At 41.8% G+C, this 20,906-nt stretch overlaps 1 protein-coding gene across 1 annotated transcript in view; it reads left to right on the top strand.

Moving 5' to 3' along the window:
* Window positions 1-20,528, top strand: part of GPR180 (G protein-coupled receptor 180) — a 26,957-nt gene extending 6,429 nt beyond the window's left edge. The window contains exons 3-9 of the mRNA XM_018568483.1: window positions 715-915; window positions 2,803-2,983; window positions 3,638-3,687; window positions 12,070-12,227; window positions 15,934-16,125; window positions 17,798-17,875; window positions 20,134-20,528. Coding sequence (XP_018423985.1) covers window positions 715-915; window positions 2,803-2,983; window positions 3,638-3,687; window positions 12,070-12,227; window positions 15,934-16,125; window positions 17,798-17,875; window positions 20,134-20,292 — 1,019 coding nt within the window. The 3' untranslated portion in view covers window positions 20,293-20,528. The remainder of the gene's footprint in view (window positions 1-714; window positions 916-2,802; window positions 2,984-3,637; window positions 3,688-12,069; window positions 12,228-15,933; window positions 16,126-17,797; window positions 17,876-20,133) is intronic.
* The last annotated feature ends 378 nt before the right edge of the window (window positions 20,529-20,906 follow it).

Here is a 20,906-nt window from a genome sequence, read left to right as displayed (position 1 = left end):
GGGGGGCAACATTATCATCACCTGAAAATCTTGTTGTTTTAATGAGAAAGGAAACATTATTTGCAGCTCTTTAGCAAAAAGGTTTGTAAGGAAAGTACCTCAGCCAAAATAAGGGTATGCCTTTAATTTGACTTCCAGTTCTGGGTAGAGGTCTGAGCAAAGCAGTGAGTCAATCACACAAAAAGGAATTGCAAACAAGCTAGTGAATGCGATTTAAAGCAGAACTAGGGTCTTCGATGCCACGTGTGTGAGCTTCCTCACTGGTGCTGGTATCTTCTACCTGGTTCAGCATCTTCAGCCATCTTGATTGGCCAGCTTGGCTGACACAACACTTGAACATGCACATGGGAGTTAATTTATCCCTGCACCAAGGCATGACAAGAATCCCATTAGACCATATTGGTGTAACCTACTTCTTGGAGAGCACACTCAGGGAGGAATTTATCAAAACTGGAGCAGACAGAACCTGGAGCAGTTGGCCATGGTAACCAATACACATTTCTCTTCAGTTTGCTCAGGTAAGATTTGAAAATGAGACAGAGAAGCTGAGTGGTTGCAGTGCAAATCTGCTCCATCTTTTGTCTGCTCCAGTTTTGATAAATTCCCCCCTCAGTATTTTTAAATTAGAAAAATGTTCTTTGCTCTTATTGATGATAAGTCTTTCAGCTTTGACAATCTTGTTATAGTTTTTGTATTTTACATTCTTTCTTTTAGTTCCCTTGAACCAAACTGAATATAACTACACTCTGCCACAGATCATCTCTCCAGTTGCTTGGTATGCCATATACGTGGACAAGTACACCTGTCTGATGAGCTATGAGGACCCCACTTCTGATGAGATCACTTTTCAAGTCACTCTACTCAACCCTGATGCTGCAGGGAATCCTTTTGACCATTTTGGAGCAGATGAGTCGGGTACGTGTAGACATATTTTGTAACAGCTCCTAATTAAACACAATCAAAAGAACAATTCTCCATTAAAGAATTAGGAGTTCTGACTTCACTGGCTGCACTGCCTGGGTCAGTGGCTCTGCACACATTAATATACAGTAAAGTATGCATTTTTTGTAGCATTCACAGTGTCACGGATGGATTTATGTTAGTATATACAAGTGAAACTACATCTGAAGGTGTGAGGGAGTAGTAGGGGCAAATCCACACCTTTTAGCCTGAGAATGTAAACCTGCAGTTGTTGGAGCTGTAATACATGGGTCACCATTAGTGGACAGCTAGTGATATGGCCATGTTCTTCTTGATAGTATAGTACTGGGATCTGCCACAACGATGATGCCCAAGTCACCCAAGATTCAGATGTGTCTGACGTGCTTTAAACAGCTGATGGTTACCACATTTCTCCATTCAGTGTGAAGTCTATACAAACCTCGACTTTAAGGATTCTCTGGCTGTAATTCCAAGTGCTATTTCTGGGTCATGTGATCTGTTTCTGTGCCTCTCCATGATTGTATGTCATCCCCATATACCTCCGCAGGGAATTCTAAATACAGGGTTAATGATAAGAGCAAGACGTGGATAAATCAGGACTTTCAGCCATTGGCAATTGGGTATTGGACCATAGAAGTGAATAATATTGACATGATCAGCTCACCTCCCAGCAGTCCTCTGTTTTTTGCTAAATGTGGGGGTTGTCTCTATCTGAGTTTTGCCTCAGTTGTTAATAATTATGCTGACTTGCATTCATCTGATTATGTGTGGCCAGCTTTTGGTTTATTGTTTGTTGTATAAAATGAAAACTTTTATCTAAGGACTATCTAGGCATAAATGACCAGGGAGGGAGAGCTTGTGCTTTTTATGCTATGTATTATTATCTTGTAGTTGTAATCCTCCAGGACTCACAGATATTATTCTGGTTCAGGCTGTGACTATCATCTGTAAATGTGAGCTCATGTCCATACGGCTTAGGTTCCTTTAGTGTTTGTATCAGCTTGTTTTGAAATTAAGTAATAGACTATTGCATCCATCCACTTGATATAAAAGTAATAATGCTAATGGCATATTTTATAAAAGATTCTAATAAAAAAAAAATATCTTTTCTAATTTCCTGAACATTCTGGTTAACCTTTTTTCTATTTTTATGTGACGGTGCCACTAATTGTATATCTTTAGTATTCCCAGCGCAGAATATGACTGATAAAATGATCTTCCATCTCACTTTAACTCTTTCATGTGCAGCACAGTATTCCAAGGTTACTTGCTAACTTAATTTGTATCCCTACACCTACTTTGTAAGATGATTTATTGTCTTTTACAACGTCCAACATTTTTTGTTACATGACCATCTTAAATCAGATACATATTTTCAACTACTGCAGTCCAGAAAGTAATTTTTTTTTTCCTCTGTTCTTTAGTAAATGGATTGAGAGAGCCTATTTTCCCCTATCGCCGCCTGTGGGAGCCTGTTTGACATACCTCAGTATTAGAGGCATGTACATGGTTAAAAGAGAAATAAACCCAAACCTTTTTTTTTTGGCTTTACTTTTACTAATGTACTTCCGTGACCCAAGGCAGCATATAGTGGCCTAGTGCCAAGCCGAGCTGTTTGATCGGTTGGTTCTGCCTCTCTAGAACCAGAGCCAGCTGTGTCCACCATCTTCCCTGTCTGTCCCTCCAGTAGGTGCTGGAGCTGAGTGATCAGCAGTTCCATGATTGTTCAGTTCTCAGTATATAGAGCCATCGTGTGACATCTGCAGTTTCTCTTTAAGCTACCCTAAGTGGTGTTACCATTTTACTATCTCGGTATCATAAATTAATGACTGTGACACTGGTGTTTGTTTTTTTTCGCAGGATTGCATGAATTCTTTTTCCTTCTGGTCCTTGTGTATTTTGTGGTTGCCTGTATATATATCCAAGCACTGTGGCAGACCATTAAGAAGGGCGGTCCTATGCACACAGTGCTAAAGGTACTATCAAATGCGCTGGTGCTGCAGGTCATTTCTGCCTTGGCCAACTATCTGCATTTCTCACGGTAAATACTGCCCTACATTATGGTACTTTTTTTATGTTTAACCGACTACAACTGTACATGGTTTCCTGTGCTTACCGAACATCAATCTATGTTGCAGCTTCTTCAATCACATGTAGTGCGGAGGTTTGTTCTCAAAGCCTCTGCAGGTGGCACTGTACCTCTTTGTCTGTCTGTGCACAGATAAAGAAGTATAGTGTTCAAAATAATGACAGATATTTTTTTTTTTTAGTATTTAAAAATATCAAATATTTGATTAAAAATAGTTATGTGAAAGCAAAAATACTTTTTTTTGCATGTTTTCAAATCTGTGCACCCATCAATAGTCTTATGCCCTTTAAAAAATGTAAATGTTTGGTAAGTGGGCAAAGTCATTATAGGGGCATAGTTATGAATCAGTGAATCAGATATTCCCTGCAGGTAAATCTTCCAGGTGTATGTGTTGCAAGTAACTGTGATTGATTCAGTGCCAGTGAACCAGCGGTTGTGAACGGTACATTCGCTGCTTTATGAACATACACCATTGAGTTCATGAGAAGTTAACTATTGCATACTGAAGCTGCTAAACGTAATCTGGGCGTCCAGGCTTCAATGACCTCTGGTCATGAAAGGGTTTCATTTTCCTTGTCTAACATTGACTCCACCTCTGTGCTTCAGGTACGCTAAAGACGGTAAAGGCGCTCCATTCATTGGAAGTTTGGCAGAATGTAAGTATTGAAACGCATGCCTATTGTTTTTTCATGTCTGTTTCTTCAGGTGAAGTCACAGACAAATGACTTCTCTCTTTCTGGGTCTGAACTAGTAAACATGGCCAGCAGTGTTTTATGTGTCACTTCTATGTAGTCACACAATACACTTGGGTATGATTGTTATTTAAATGTAATAGGTATCTAAATCAAACAAGAATGTAAATGTCATGTAATGATTGTAAATCATTTTTATTAGCTTCTATGCTGCTAATACAGCTCCTGAGATTAGTTATTTTCATCAGTAGGAAAATAGTCAGCATACTGCTTCTAAGTCACATTCCCCCTACTTATTATTTGTAGGTATTTGGGCTCAAAACAGATTTTCCATTGCGTAAACTAAAACTTCACTCTTGTTGACAATCCAACCCAGGGGTGAGCAAACTCCTGCCCTCCAGCTGTGGAAAAACTACCAATCCCATCATGCATCTGTCTCTGGGAGTCATGCCTGTGGCTGGGAGATTCGTGCAATGCCTCATGGGACTTTTAGTTCAACAACAGCTGGAGGGCAAGAGTTTGCCCACCCCTGATCACACCAATCAGTTGCAGCATTTGGACACCTGTCTGAATACAATAGTCTGATGGGAAAGGGGGGGATAAGGAAAAACTCAACCAGGGTGTCATGGCACCCTGGGGTGCCTTCTGGCTTTATAAGGGATGCCCTGATATTTTCACACAGCATCTTGCATCTATGGTGCAGACAGGCTGGCCACCAGCACCATGGAAACCAACGACACTAGTCCAGGGAGGGTGGGATCCATTTAGTAAAGGACGAAAGTTTGCTCCATCCAAACCTGATATGCCCCCCGCTCTCTGCCATGGTGCTGCAGATGCAGCTCCTAATATATTAGACTCTAATATGAAGGGGTAACTGAAAACTCTGATGTGAAAGGAGGGGGCTCCTGATGCAAAGGGTAGTTCTGATATGAGGGAAGAACATATTACCCCAGTCATCGTCCAGGGCAGCCTCTGAGAGATGGGATCCTCCCACCTGAAACAGGCAACACATCATCCACAATTAGAATAAAAAGGACGGTCCCTCCTAACCACCTCAGTATTTTGTGTTTCCTCCGGCCGAACAGGAGCATCGCAACGTTTGTTATTTTACTCCAGGCCTTCATGCTAGATAGCAGGGGCCTACTGAGGCATGCGGCTCTCACTCACAGGACAGTGGACCTGTAGGGTCTCATGCACAGGAATTTTCCCAGGACTGATTCCCCCAGAGTCCTTACAAAAAATGTTTGCCCAGAGGTTCCCCTCGATAATGGAAGGAGATGGCAACCATCCTCGCTGGCGTAGTGTCTCCAGATGGAGTGTCCTGCTAAAGGAATTGACGAATGACCTGATGGGCTCTCTGGCGGCAGTAGAGCTGGATCACTGCAGGGCACGGATACTGTGCCTTGTCGACAATCCACATCGACAAGCAGGGGGGCCAGCAGTGGGGCAGGAGCGTGAGTCCAAACGGGAAGGGTGATGCACACCGTTGGACTCTTCATCACAGGCTGCTTCTCCCATTCTGGGGGTTCAAAGCGCCAGCTCCAAAGTAGGCGGGTCTACAGTTGACAAGTCCCCCCCTACCTGTACCCTTCTTGCTCTGGGGGCCTACTTCGGTGGGGCAAGGGGTAGTTGGCTTACTTGATGCACCTCCCACTGGGTCTCTCTCCAGGGGGGTGCAACTTGGTCTCGGGTAGCAGGCTCTGAGCCCTTCCCTTTTATGGCATAAGTATAGGCCTCAGAGGATAAGCCCCTGCCAGCAGAAGCCAAAACACCCTAAGAGTGCTTCCTGCATAGACAAATTGTTTTTATTTCTGGGCCAAGCTTTTCTGCCAGATCTGTGTATTGCCAAAGAGGGGCATGCATGGGAGGGAGTGTCTATGGTCATATCTCCCTCACACAGACAGGATCTGGCTCCCCAGTTACTGGGGATGGATCCAGGCAGTAACTTATTTAGGACAGCCTGGCTGTTCACCTTCTTTCCCTGGACTTTGGCTGCGCTCTCCCCTCTGATGTACACCTTTTACTGCAAGGTATTTTCTTTGCAGCGTCAGTGTCATAGAAATCCTGAGACTGCAGGGCAAACACTCTGGTGGAGGTATTGCGGTGTGCTTTGGGGGGGCTCAGTCATGTTCATATGCCTGCAGACAATGTACTGGGCAGATGGGGAGGTATTGGGGTGGCGACTGAATCACCCTGTTTTACCTGGAGAGGCAGACAAAGGTGCAATTTACAGGCTTTGCAGATAGGCCATTTTACCTGGGGGTGAGTGCTGCACAGGTGAATGACCTTGCTGTCTGCACCGGTGGTAACCTCCAGTCAATCTGGAGCGATTACTGCTAATTAGGCTGCACGGATGTTTTTTCCCTATGTTGCATAAAGGTGGCCATACACTTTACAACCATCGCAAGACCTTAGTCTTGCGATGGTTGTAAAGTAATTTAAAAAACCGTACGATCTGCCCATCTTGGACAGGCAGATCGTACTTGCGATCATCGGGCGGGCTTCCGATGACCGCAATGTTGAATGGGCAGTGTGCGCACACCGGCCCGTTCGGCATTTGTCTCCCGAGCATGCTAAAAACCAGCCGAAAATCGTACGATTCTCGGCTGGTTTTCTAGCATGCTCCTTAGACAAAAGACGTGCGACCGTACAGTAGAAACGGTCGCACGTCTTCATTCACACTGCTCGATTCTTGTACGATCGCAGGATTTCCCGTGATTCTCGTGCAGTGTATGGGCACCTTAAGTCTTGTTTGTCACCTGGGTGGGGGCTGCTCCACAGGTGAATGACCTTGCTGTATGCACAGGGGGGAACCTCCAGTCAATCTGGAGCAATTACTGCCAATTAGGTTGCGCAGTTATATTCTTTGCCCTTATGTTGCAACAGCTTTGCTTTCCCACTAGGTTTAATCCTGATAAGGCTCTGTTATTGGGTATAGGTTGAGGTTCCTCATTTTTCAGTTTCACCTGGGTGGGGCTGCTCCACAAGTGAGACCCCATTCACACCTAGCGACATACCCTTTGCAGCGGATCCGCACGGCCGGGATAGCGCGACTTTCGGGGCGACGTTCCAGCGACGGTAGCGCGACCTTCCCCGTCGGGCTTCATAGAAAAAAAGCAAAATCGCGCAAAATCCGCCGAAAAAAGGGTCCGGTAGAAGCGACTTGCGACCGCGACGCGCGACATGGAGTTAAGACAGCTCCATTGAATAACATTGGCCGGCGACTTCTCGCGATATCGCGCGGCAAAAATGCGCGATATCGCGGCGGAAATCGCGCGACAATTCGCTATATGTGAACGGGGCCTGAGTGAGCTTGCTGTCTGCACTGGGGATAATCTCCAGACAAGCTGGGCGATTCCTGACATGGGGTTGCACCATTATATTTTGCCCTGTATAATGAAAGCATTGATTTCCCTCGAGCATTAAACCAGAAAGGCTCTATGTATTCGGCATACGACGAATAGTCAAATAATTGGGTATACCATAGCCCTGTTGCTGTGATGAGAACCAATGCATAGAGATCCTTGTACAGCATTCTATACTATAGCTGAAGCCTGTGCTACCTTTGGCAGAAGTAATAGGGTTATATCGTGACTAGGGAGGTTTTGTCCAGAGTTTATATATATATATATATATATTGGTTTTTCCTTATCTCTGGAGGCCCTCTTTTTCCCTCGAGGGTTAAAACCGAACAGGTAAGCGGATATGCTATAACTTTATCCCACTGGAATAAGGACAGGGTGCTGAGAAGGGTTATGGGACTCTTCTATAGCTCCTTAGACTGCTCTTTTTTTTTTTTTTTTTACAAAAAGCTTAATTATTTCATGAATGAATGCCTCAATGCTGAGGCATTCATTACTGACTGGTAACTGCTGAGAATCAGCTGTTACCAGCATTACAAAGCCTGATTTAACTCGTCACGTACAGTGTACGTGGCCAGTCATATGGGCACAAAGTGCCGGGACGTACACTGTACGTCTCCCGTCACGAATGGGTTAATGGGGCAAAGCTTTTTTCCAGGCTATTACATGAGTATCAAGCTTGGTCTTGTATCCACCCCAAGCATGGCTTCAGGTGGTCGGTGGTCGGTTTTGTGTTTTTTTCATTCTCTTCGGGCCTTATATCTGGGTGGATGGCAAGGTTGTATTCGCCCTGCGTAGGAATGGCGCAGGAATACTGGCTCCTCTCTGAATTCAGAAGGCATTTTGCATGCTCAGGCACACGATTTAGAGAGATTTTATTTGGTACAATCAAAAGCAGTTGGCGAGTACTCTATACCCAAAAAACGGTATTGGTGCATCCCTAGTTTTAATTAAAACTATTTTTTTTTGTATTGGGACAAGTAGATTGTTATGAAGGACAAGTAGATTTGGCCCCCGCTTTAGCCCTTGGACAAGTAGTTTTTTCAAAAATGTCCACACCCCTGCTGCACCCATGTAATCTAGGCATCGTTTAGGATGGGCGGGTGTTTTTACCCACAACAGGTCAGTATATCGAAGTGACGACCTGCTTAAGTTTTCTACATACATCAGCTTCTCTATTCTGCCTATAGTATTGGAGGAGTGTCAAACCTTAGGATCATAGGCCAGCCACGTGACATTTGTTTGACCTCACAGTTGCTTCGTATTGCCTTGTGGCACTTTGCAGTACAGGTCAGGCCCAGTAATGTCTACAAAACTGCTGCACTGTTTTTCTTTGTTGGGAAAGACAGGGTGCTGAGAGCACATGTAATGAAGGGGTAAACACCCTGTTAATATTGCTTACCACTTGACAAATTCCTATGTTTTAACTCTTGAGATTGTGAGTACATTCGTTGGCGCAAACAACTCAAAAATCTGGGAATGATCAAATAAAGGTCAGAAGTCCTGGAATTGACAGGCTTTGATCAAGAGCCTAAGTACAGCTGTCCTAGACAAATCTGAAACAACTCTGCACCTTCTTGGTGTCTGGGTGTGAGTGTACACATAGGTATGTATGTACGCCTTCCTTCCTGAGAAGCCTTAATCCATGGTATCTTAGCCAGGTGATGACCGTGTGTGTACAGCCACACTCGTGGTATGATTTGGCATGTATATCAATAGAGGGTTGACGTCCCTCTTTTTATCCTGTTTCATCCATAGGATGGAAGTTGGATCTAAATCTAACAAGGCTTTAGTAGGTTTCTCCGGTACTACTTGGACTTCTGTCACTACTTGAGGAGCCCCAAGAATGTTTTTGACCTGATACAGGCTAACAAACACCATAACACTGATGTTTGGTGGCTTCGGACGTGCATCGCCCTGTCATCCTCTAGAACGGTTTATGACCAGCTGCAATGATGGCCTTGTACTCATCTGGGGCCGAGGGGCTAGGGTCGCCAGGGAAAATCTGTAGGAAGTCACTGAGCTGAGTTACAATCTTTGGCGTAGCACTGCAGAGTTACCCTCCATCTGTTGTGATCAGACTCTCGGTAGTAAGGTGCTCTTGCCAGTGTCCCCCCCCACTCCCCTTATTTCAGAATTTATCCTCTCAGATGCTGCCCTGGACGATGACTGGGGAAAACCTAAGTTAGGTACCTGGTAACTTATTTTCCAGGAATCGTCCAGGGCAGCATGGATTCCAGCCCTGCTTATTGAGTGGTGTGTTCAACATGAGTTTCATTGTTACTGCCTGGTGGTCCTTTCCGGCCTTCGGTTCTATGATAATACTGAGGTGGTTAGGAGGGACCGCCCTTTTTATTCTAATTGTGGATGATGTGTTTCCTGTTTCAGGTGGGAGGATCCCATCTCTCAGAGGCTGCCCTGGACGATTCCTGGAAAATAAGTTACCAGGTACCAGAGGCATATCTTAAATAAGGTACTGGTATGGATTTTGGATGGACCACATGTGATTTTTTTACACTGACCTTTTTTTTACGTTTTTGGCTGGGGTGCAGCAAAAGTTTGCTTACTTTAAAGGGTGTCGTGACTAAAAAAAAAACATTGAGGGAATAGATATGCGTGTGTATGTATATTAACATTTTCTTTCTTCGTGGAAAGTGTTCCTCCAGTATCATAAGATTCAATTCTGGCTACTAAGTGATTGAAATATCACATGTATCTGAGCCCTTGGGGCAAAAGTCTTCCACTAGTTCTGAGAATTTGCATTAGATCTCTACACGCTGATTATCTGAATGGCCACAAAAGTAGATGCAAATTAATGAAACCATGGAAGTGGTGTTTTAGTAAGAGAGCAAAGCATTGTGAGATCATTTTAAAAACAAGTGTACTTTCATGCTAAATGCAATAAAACCCTCCACAGCCTTCCCAAACACAGCTGTCATGTAAACCGCAGATACGCAAACACTTTCTGTAATGTCCTCAGCAAGTCCTGACGCCTGACTTTGTGTACAACCTCTCCTCCTCTTTTGTTGACTCCTTGGGCTCTATAGCTAACTGTGCAGGTGCGATCTAGTCCTGGTTGTACCAAAATCTGTAGCTTGTGAAGGTGTATATGTATTTATATTACAGTTGTGCTTAGTGGGGCTAGAGCACTTTCTACAGGTGTGCAGTTATTCTAATACTAGGGCTGCAGCTAACGATTATTTTCATAATCGATTAGTTAGCCGATTATTAACTTCGATTGATCGGATAAAATAATACCGTCATTTATTTAAAATAAAATAACAAATACAGCGTTGCAGACAAAGTTTACTTCAGAGTAAAACGGTATGCACATTTTTTTGAAATCGCACTGCTCTGGAAAGCAGGGCATTGCAGTACTGTGCCTTCCAGTGCAGGCGATCACACTGTGGATGGGAGGTGCATTTGGGATCCATTGAAATGAATGGCACCGCAACGCACCTCCTGCAGCAAAATTTGTCAGACCGAAACTGAAAATTACTTTTCCCACCTTATGATGTATAACATTTTATATATACAATTGTATGTATTATATTAGACATTTTAATTAGTTTCATGGATTTAAAATAATGTGAATTGTAAAACTCTAAGCCAATATAATAAAATAACCAACCTATTTTTTTTTAAATAACACACCCAAAAAAATATTGTTTTATTTTAGTTTATGTAGCTTAATTTTTTTTTTGCATTTTTTAATTTTTAGTCTTTTTAATTTTTGTTTGTTTAACTTTATTTTTTTAAAACTTGTTTTATTTAATTTTAAAATGCAATAGCAGGCTGGCTTTTGCGCCCGCCCACTGCCTTCTGTCTATCAGGAGAGGAGGGACCTGATGGAGAAATTTCTCCATCAGGTCCTCCTCTCCTGATTTACAGCAAACATTTTAAAACATCCAATAGCAGGCTGGGTATGGCTCCCAGCCTGTGGATGCAGAGGCGGAACGGGCCGGGGAAGAGGAGGCACGGCAGGGGCCGGAGAAGAGGAGGCACGGCAGGGGCCGGAGAAGAGGAGGCACGGCAGGGGCCGGAGAAGAGGAGGCACGGCAGGGGCCGGAGAAGAGGAGGCACGGCAGGGGCCGGAGAAGAGGAGGCACGGCAGGGGCCGGAGAAGAGGAGGCACGGCAGGGGCCGGGGAAGAGGAGGCTGATGCTGATGGAATAATATACAGCACAATGTACCATCAGCTATAGAGGAATACAAATCCCAGCAATACATTATAGAGCACCATGTGGGGGGGAGTGCAGGCTTACCTGAGCAGTCTTCCAGCAACTTGCTTCTGAGATCGGGCCTGTCTATCGGTGGCTGTCATCCCCCCCCCCCCCCCCCCACACCTGCTGCTCCTTACTTCTTCTCCCCGCGTCCCTGTGCCGATCGTGGATGTGGGTGGGTGGGCGGGGCGGGCAGCGGCGAGCGTGAGGTGGGGAGGAGGTGCGGCGTGCAGCTTGTGTGGAGCCATGCACAGGGCCAACTAATCAGAGGCCGATTAATCGATAATTGAAAAAGTTGACAACTTTTTCAATAATCGATTAGTTGCAGCCCTAAACTTAATGGCACATATTCATGATGTATCACTAATATACTGTACATGTTTTATCTCCCATTGTAAATTGTATACAATACATAAATAATTGTTACAGGGCATTATGTTCTAATAAAAGTTAGAGTTATTGGGGAGTAGGGTGTACATTCCACGTCTCATCACGATGTCCTTCAACATTTCAAAATACTGAAAGTAGATTAGCCCACATGTTCCACGTATAACACCGTGGCTGTGCATTCTGCTTTTCCTTGCCTGTTTAATTACGCTTTAATCTTTTTGCAGATCTCTGAAAAGTATTTAACTGGTGTGATTCCCAGTTTTTATACAATGACAGGGTTAAAAATTTATTTTTCCTATTATAATGATAGCTTTACAGATTAACAAAAAAAAATCCACGAGTCTCTGTCATCTCTGTATTTTTCTTTACAGTATGTGACATGGCCTCAGAAGTACAGATGTTATACTTGCTGCTAAGCCTTTGTGTGGGTTGGACTCTCAGCAGAATGAAGAAATCTCAGAGTAGACCACTTCAGTGGGATTCTACCCCCACATCCACTGGCATTGCTGTGGTTGCGGTTGTTGTTCAGGTGTGTATATTATTTTCTTGCCTTTTTGGGGACCTATTCATTTAACCTACATTCAAGGAATAAGCTACATGTACATATGCAGTATGTTGCAATTGATGGTAATACTCCTGAACAGTATCTTCTGATTGGATTTTACATCTTAATATAACATGCCATGCCATGTGTGACATACAGTGTCTGCCCTGCCACTGGCTCATGTTCTTGCATGTAATATTTAATTTAGTAGTTGGTATTTGGGTGTTTGGATAACTGCAACTGAATAGTTACTGTCCACTAAAATATTAAATACAATTTTTTTTTAATGTGACCATGAACCTGGTATGTTCATTGCCAAACTTGTTTAGTCGCTGTTGTTTTCCCTTCCTACTTTCAGATGAACATACATACTCAGGCAATCTGTGCATGCGTGTTTATGTGAAATCTTTATATGTAGGACCTCTTCTTACTCTATTATTGTACTCTAATAAAAAAATCTATTACTGCTTGACTTTTTTTCACCAGAAATTAACATTCTTTCTCGGTTGAACCTATCATCTATTGATTCACCCGCCCATTAAATGAAAAGATTTGATTTTTTTAACTGAAACAATCATACTGAACAATCCTATTTGGTTTCTGAAAAGAACAATACTTTCCTAGGAGACGGGATAAATGAAAGTATAGGTAGCTGGGACTTCTAGTCCTATAGAGACAGAATGATGCGAGTATAGTGTGCAGTGACTTGTAGTTCTATAGAGCCATGAAAAATGCAAAAATAGTGTGCTAGGTTTTAAAGTTGTATAGAAGCTTTGCTAAGAATAAAGATTGCGAGCTTGATATTACATGGAACAAAACGTTGCTTTACAAGTACAGACACAAAAACCATTTCACATCAGATCAATAAAACACAACAATCTCTATACTTCCTAAAGCTTGTAAAAAGTTTTGTGATCATTTACATTTTTTCTGCTCAAAGCAGTGACATTCCTCATCTCCATCACATGACACACATCCACATTACCTCTACACTGATCTCTAATTTAGAAAAATGTGACACACAATGAACAGTGATTGTTGACAGTCCTCCACCCCTTACCCCTTCTGTATTTTTGTCTCTCGAGCCTCTCTCTATCCTGGTTTACAATGTTCATGTTTTCCTTTTTATTAAAGGAGACCTAATCAAGGTTCAATCCAGTACTGTAGGGGCTGCCTTGGCACCCACCCTACTCACATAGAGGTAGATACATCTATTGGCCCCCCCGCTACTTTAGATAAGCACACCAGAACACATGTTTCTGCATCAACAGGATGGCAATGTCTGTGGGTCCTGTATAAGAGCAGCTAACACAGGGCTAGTCTCAGAAAACTAGTGACTGTAGTGAGGAGTTAAAGGAAACACATGAAAACAACCCACTATTTGATTTACGCTTCCAGAATGCAGCTATTTTTTTTCTTTTGTGGAAACCTGTAATGAGAGATATCTACCGGCTGCCATTGATTACCTCATTATAGGAATGCTAGTTTCTGGCTTCAGTACATTGAGTAACAGAGCTGGAACAAGTATGCAAATTAACTCTTGATCCGCATACTATTTCTGGATCAGTGTCTTGATAAATATTGCAAGCATTCCAATAGCATGACAGCCAGGTATCTGGCATTTTCAGAAGGAGATGTCTGCAATGGCAGGTTACACTTTCTAACACAACATGGTTAAAACAGTTTTAGGTTTAATTGTTAATAATCTAACCTCATGTTGTGCCTGTAGGTCTCACTGGCTAACTTCAGTGGGGGTTGAATGTTCCCTGGGAAACCTCCTTGTATGTAACACCTGCATTTCAAGACAGTCAAGCCATGGCGCCATATCTCACAGTGCAGTACAGATGCCCCAATGACATACTAAAAGGCATCTACATTGCATTGTTTATTGTGATGAGGGTGTGCTTGTGCTGGAGTTTGAGAAACCCAGAATTGTATAGGAATTCTTGAGGCTTATGTGGTGAAGTTAGCCAACAGGGTAGTGCTGGTGGCTGCTGTGACCATATGAGGTTGGTTTACTAATTGTGTACTAAGGGCTTCTTCTGTTTAAGACTTACAAATCTTGTCATGCTCATATATTGCACATGTGATCATATTAAATAGTTCATGTTCAGCTAAATATGACGTTTGTAGCGCTGTAAGAAATGTGGTTCCACGCAGTATTATGGCTGTGATCATGAAGTAGGTCACATGATAGCAGGAATGTGGAATTCGTATCGCCCGGGACATGCAGTACTGGGCGCCGGGATGGTTGTTATTTTTTTCTACATTTAGCCCTGCTGCAGGCTAGCCGAGCTAAATGATGTTCGGGGGAGCCGCCGCTCATTTAGTTCAAGTGAGCTCAGATCACTGGTATAAAATGAGCAGCGCTCTTGTCCGTGGCCCCCGCCATGGTTTTCGGGGTCTCCCACTCTTCTGGGGTACCCAGGACCACGGCAAATGAGCTCAGGATGGAGAGTGGAGCGAAGAACATCCGTTCTCCGCTCTGCTCTCTGATCAGTGAGACCAGAGCATACAGCGCTCAGCTGTCAGAAACAGCACAGAAGATGTGTTCTGTGTTGGAGGGCAGGTTCCATGAAGAGAACCTATCACCTGCAAACTATCACATAGGGGATTGTAAATTAAGTGAATAAAAAAAGTAAAAAATAAAATATATATATAAAAAAAACAATCCTGCCGCCCCCACCATTTGCATGCAAGTAGATGCACGCATGGAACATTGTGTGTGTGCGTTGAGTGCTGCCGCCATTCCACTGTGTGCCATATTCTGGCAGCCAGGCAGCAGTGCTCTCTAACTCACACAGTGTGCATTAAAGGGTAAGTTCACTTTCCCAGGTAATTTGGGAAAATGGAATTACCCGCAATATTTACCTTTTGGCGAACAGTCCATTCCCTCCGCCAGTACAGGTGTATTATCTGTGTCTTTTGGGTCACGGGAGGATGTAGTTCTCTTTTAATGAACTAAAGAGGAACTACAAATACCCATTGAATACCTTAACATTTATAACCCGGGTTTTCTGGAGAGAGAAAGAGCAACTTTAGCTGTTTGTAATGACACTGTCTTTCTTATTGAACTATCTTTACTTGGCTAAAAGAAAAGCCCTCCCCTAACAGTGCAAAGTACAGTAGTGCCCAGGGGCATAAAGGAATCATTTGCATGGCTTCACCCACCCATTTTGTTTACGATTTTGTGAAAGGAGGTGAGGCATGCTAATACTTTCTGTATTACAATTGCTCCAGCATGCTTTGCACTAGTGTAGTGGAGGGCTTTTTGAGCCCTTTTAGTCCACTTCACCATACCCTGCCTGGCTACACTTTCCAAGCATAGAAGCCAAGGTTTTTTATTTACTTCACTGATGACCAGCAAGCCTGAAATAGCTGTATGCCATGTTTCACTTGCATATATAATATTTGGCTGTATCTGTGCTGTAAGCTAGTTCTTTGTACAGAGGTGACCCAGGGACATAAAGGAATGAATTGCATACCCCCACTACTGCTATCCTAGATTGAGAAGCAAAACCCTTATTTTGGGTCTTTGTGATAGAAGCGATATGCAGATTCTCTCTGTTCTATAAAGGTCCTGCAGTGTATTAAAATGGCTAGTTTTGTATTGTTTGTTGAATGCCTATATGTATATTGAATCTGTGTCTATGTATGATTATAATTGCTAATACTTTTGTTTGTATTGCAGGTTATCCTGTTAGTATGGGAGCAGTTTGAAGATACCAACCATCACAGTTACCATGCTCATCAGAGTCTAGCGGGTTTACTTCTCATTGCCATGAAAGTTTGCCTGGCTATATCACTGTCATTTGGTTTGTACCAGATTATCACTGTGGAGAGAAGCACCATGAAACGACAATTCTACATCACATTTGCTAAAGTATGCATTGTTTTGCCATTATACCACTTTTCAGTCGTATTGGTTTTTGTCATATTTCTCATTGCCACAAAATTGGTACTACTTTTTCAAAAAGAATATCTTAATGAATTTTTAACACCCATGCGTCACTGGTGTTTTTAGCAAATCTAACATTTTTGCGCACATTTATTACAACATAGTGTATTTCCACTTTTGCAGTTGAATTGGGATAGCACCTATTTTATTTTTGTTACATGTTTACATTTGCATACCATAACTTAAAAAAATTGGTGCTTACCACTTTGAATTCCCCCGAAAATAAGACCTAGTGTCTTTTTTCGTAGAAAAAAAGATATAAGACACTGTCTTATTTTTGGGGAAACACGGTATGTCCTAACAAAAGGTTTAAGATATGGAGTCTTGAATTCTGCCTAGTATATTAACGAAGGAAACTGACTTTGTCCCTTGCTCAGCAGTTCTATATATAAACCTCCAAAGAAACAAGCAAAGGTAAGAAATATTTTCAAAAAGTTATTTTAAGGTTTGCTGTGTGCCCGTAACAAACATGTAACAGGGGTTTCTCAAATTTACTGCAAAAGTGGAATAGACTTTAAAAACTAATAATAAAATACTTAAAACCTGTCACAAAGCCAAGCTATTTATCCTATGCATATAAAACAAATCAATGAGCAGTGAGAACTACATGTGAAAACATTAAATCCAGAGATATTGATATCTGAAGTTGGATACAGAACACAACTTTTCTTGCAACCCTTGGGTTTGGCCCTGTCCCTTTACCATGTTTGGAACCACCATATTTGCCCTTTTAAAGGACAGTAGCATGTTGGTACAAGTTGTCCTTTAAGGCATTTCCCCACCTTGAGTACAGCCCTCTTGGTCCACTGTATGCTGCGGAATAGGACTCAGTAGAGACACTTTCGGAAAAAAGACTGTGCAGCTTTCGCCAAATTTTGCAGTAAAGATCACTGAAACTGAGGCAAGGGTTTATTATTGGACCATGCATTAGATGACAACATGAACCAAAGGTGCAGTTGTCCTTTTAAAGTGATAGGCAGTCTCACTCAACAATTGGGAGGAAATAGAGGCAAACAGGTTGTAAATAAACCCCAGGTATTGATTCCCTGAGGATTCCTGTAGTAAACCTTTTAAAAATACATAATTAAATAAATTCATAATTGCACCAAATGTCATTCTCCATATGTTATACAAGGCAAACATGTTTAAGTGTTTTAGCATGCTTGCCTTGCAGGGTTGAGAGAAAGGAGCAAAGCCATAGAGGGGAATCTGATTTTTCTTACACAGCTAAAGTAACAGAATTATGACAGACGTAAAATTGTTCACCATAGCAAATTAGCAAGTTTTAACATTCTTGTTATGAAAAACTTTATCAAGAATTCTTATTGGTTGTTGTTGCCTATTTTTTTCCTCCCAGTTTTTATGAATCAGTCCCCTTGTTTGTAAAGGGGCTGTAATGCTGTATGTAAGACTGGGGAAATGTATAGCTGACTTTATAGTAACCTCGGTGAAGAGACCTGTCACTAGTAAATTAGCCATTTGTTTTAATTATATGGAAGATTCACATTAGTCTTGCATAATCCTGTGTTTTTGTGAGACTTTGATGACTAAAATGTTGAAAGCAAATAATGTGAATCACTGTTTTTGTTTTCTTTAGGGCTGTTTATTGTGGTTCTTATGCCACCCATGTTTTGCAGCCATGTCCTGCTTGTTTAAAGAATATCAAAGAGAAAAGGTATGTTTCATAATGTAAGCTGATTCATTTATAGGTGTTTTGTTCCATTCTGCCATACACTTCATTGCTACAAAAATATCCCTTAGTCATCACTTTTGTGCTTCTACCATTGTCCCTGAATTAATAGGCATGACTTATATTAATGTGTCAGGGACCTGTGCTTTTTTATAGTGTTTTGTCCAGGTCCAATCCTATAGGATGCTGAAGATTATTTCTGTTGGATTGGAACAGTTAAACTAGGATAGCTGCTCTTTTCTGATGATAATCAGTGGATGTGAAAGTCTTGTTAACACATGACCAAAAGCGGTCATGTACTGCATGCTCATCAATTGTTGATACGGTGTAGACTTTAGGCCCACCTTACTTTGCATTATTTACAAAGCGCACACAGTTTGAGCAGAAAAGCCTGTCCCCTGCCAGCATGGTGCAGAGAAGGACCCTTGCTCGCAGTGTAGAAGCAGTGGTTTCTCTGCAGAGGTCTGGCATGCAACCTGCTGAGCTCTCCAGTTAGTAAAGCGCATGCTACCTGTTGCAGAAAGCCTGCCTATAAACACTACACTGCCACTTTGAGGCTGCAGTGGCATCTGCAGTGCAATCAGATTTAATTGTATCTGGGATATGTGCAGTGTTTAAAAATAATATTAAATGAATCTCAAAAATAGGGAATTGAGTTTAACATTTTGCACATTTGTCAGCCTATAATAAAGAGTTTTGTTACAGGTTAAAAGCTTTTGAGATATAGACGTCAGTGGTCATGAACAGGTTAAAACAGTTTTCTCCTTTCAGTAAAAATGCTCTATGTATCTGTGTAGAACACATTCTTTGACCACTTAGTCTTTAGAAAGGGGTCCCAGCAGTCCCAAAGCACATTTAAAAAATTGGGGTTTTCAAGGAGGCTGGTTCTGCTGCTTTGGATATTACTTACAAGTAGGAGCGGTTTTCACTTTTTTTTTTTCTGCTAAACATTGAAAACCTATTTAAAGTGTATTTCCACTTTCTCAGCCAAATTGCGAGAAGACCTGTTTTCTATTTGTTACATGTTCCCATTCACATAGCATAATCTAAAGAAAATATAAAAAAAAAATACTTCTTACAGTTTAAATTGCTTTTACTTGGGTTAGGGTTTTTTGCCTTCTTAACATTTCTACTTGCTTCTTTGGAATGTTAAGAGGGGCTGTGAGAGGTTTGTTGACCCTATCCGTACTCTGCTGGCTCATTTGTAAAGTAAATTTGAACTTTACCTGTCCTAACAAAGGGTTAAATGATTACAACCCTCGGTGTCTGCATTCAAATGTTAATGACGTTAATGAGAGAAAAACAATCCTCAAATTTCAGTCCTAAGTATTTTTAGGACAGATCATTGTGAAGGTGCTCAGAAAAAAAAACTTAATTGCCTGCTGCAATACAAAATCTAAAAGGTAACACATTTTTTATTATTATTGTTTTTTTTGCTGTGTGAATCGGAACACATAACAAACATGTAGAGAGATTCTCTCAAATTTGACTGCAAAGGTGAAAGTACACTTTAGACCCCGTTCACATTGAGCGATTTATCGCGCGGTAATTCCCGCGATATCGCGGCAAATTACCGCGCGATATCGCGCTCCAATGCAATCCAATGGGGCAAAGGGTCCTGCTGTCGCGGGTCGTGTGTCGCTACAGCAGGACCCTTTTTGGAGCGGATCTAGCCGCGATTCAAGCTTGCTCAATGCAAGCTTGAACGCGACATCTCGCGATGTCGCGCAATATGCAAATCGCGTGACAAACGCGCGATTTGCATATCGCGCAGTGGGAACGGGGCCTTAAGGGAAATTAAGCAACTTTTCAGCTAATAACTATGGTGATCTTGTAGACACAGTTGTACCATGCCACACAGATGTGTGGATAGAGAAACAGTGGGCCATGTGTATGAAAAAGGCAGCTTTTCAATATTCAGGTATTTTATTACATCAGTAAACTGTGGAAACATCAAATCTCTCTTCTTTTTTTTTTTTTTCAACAATACATTTTTATTAAGAAATATATCAAGTAACAAGTAGGGTAAAAAGTGACAAGATCAGTAGTCGTGTAGACATAATAAGATCTAAAAAACTTTCCAAAGCATAAATGACATAGCGTTAAAAGTGTACAGTAATTGCATCGTACATCAATTGCACAATTACATATAGAACATTGCATATAATTTAGGTATGAGTCATCTTTATTACTAACAATCAAACTTTGATTTATAAACCAAACAATCTCTCTTCTTTTCATAGGTCATCACTGTTGGCGTGATCCTGTCTCAGTCACTCTCAATGATCATTCTTTATAGACTTTTCTTGTCACACAGCCTTTACTGGGAAGTGTCCTCTCTTTCATCGGTAACCCTTCCACTTACTGTATCATCAGGACACAAAAGTCGCTATTACCCTTGATACGGTCAAGAACTGCATTTAGTTAAATAGACCTTGAATTGCTTGACAATGAATTCCTGATATGCCCCATGGCTGGGACAGCAATGAGTTCTCTCTGCAGACGAAACATTAATATGAACCCTCTCCCTTCTATAAGCTTGGTGACAAGATTTGTTGCTGCTTTATCAAAGATCTAGACCTTGAATACTTTTTTCCACATTTCTTGTTAATCTAGTTGTTACATTATTTCTAAAAAGTGGATGATGATTAGATCCAAAATCTGAACGTTCACTAAAAATTGTCCAATGCCAGTATCGGCAATAGTGGTTTCTTCTTGTATATTAACTTGTATGGATTTGCAACATGTTTTTCTTTCTCTTTCATTGAGGGATACAGGAATTCAATGGCTGTTGCATTATACTGTCATCTACAGAAGGGTTTTGACACTGGCAAACAAAAAAACATTGCCAGCCCAGTATAATCCCCTCCTACTCCTAGCATGCCTTTTTGCTAGTGTCATTCAAGATGATTTTTTTTTCCTTCAATCAAACTCCCTACAAGCTGCGTGAGCTGGTCACTATATGTAGCAATCAGGATAGTCGTATCCTCAGCAGCAGCTTTGGAGGCTATATCCA

The sequence above is a fragment of the Nanorana parkeri genome, unplaced genomic scaffold (assembly GCF_000935625.1).
Source record: "Nanorana parkeri isolate BGI_ZX_2015 unplaced genomic scaffold, ASM93562v1 scaffold1195, whole genome shotgun sequence".
NCBI classification, from domain to species: domain Eukaryota; kingdom Metazoa; phylum Chordata; class Amphibia; order Anura; family Dicroglossidae; genus Nanorana; species Nanorana parkeri.
Note: the sequence above shows the minus strand (reverse complement) of the source record. Positions and strands in the feature narration are given on the sequence as shown.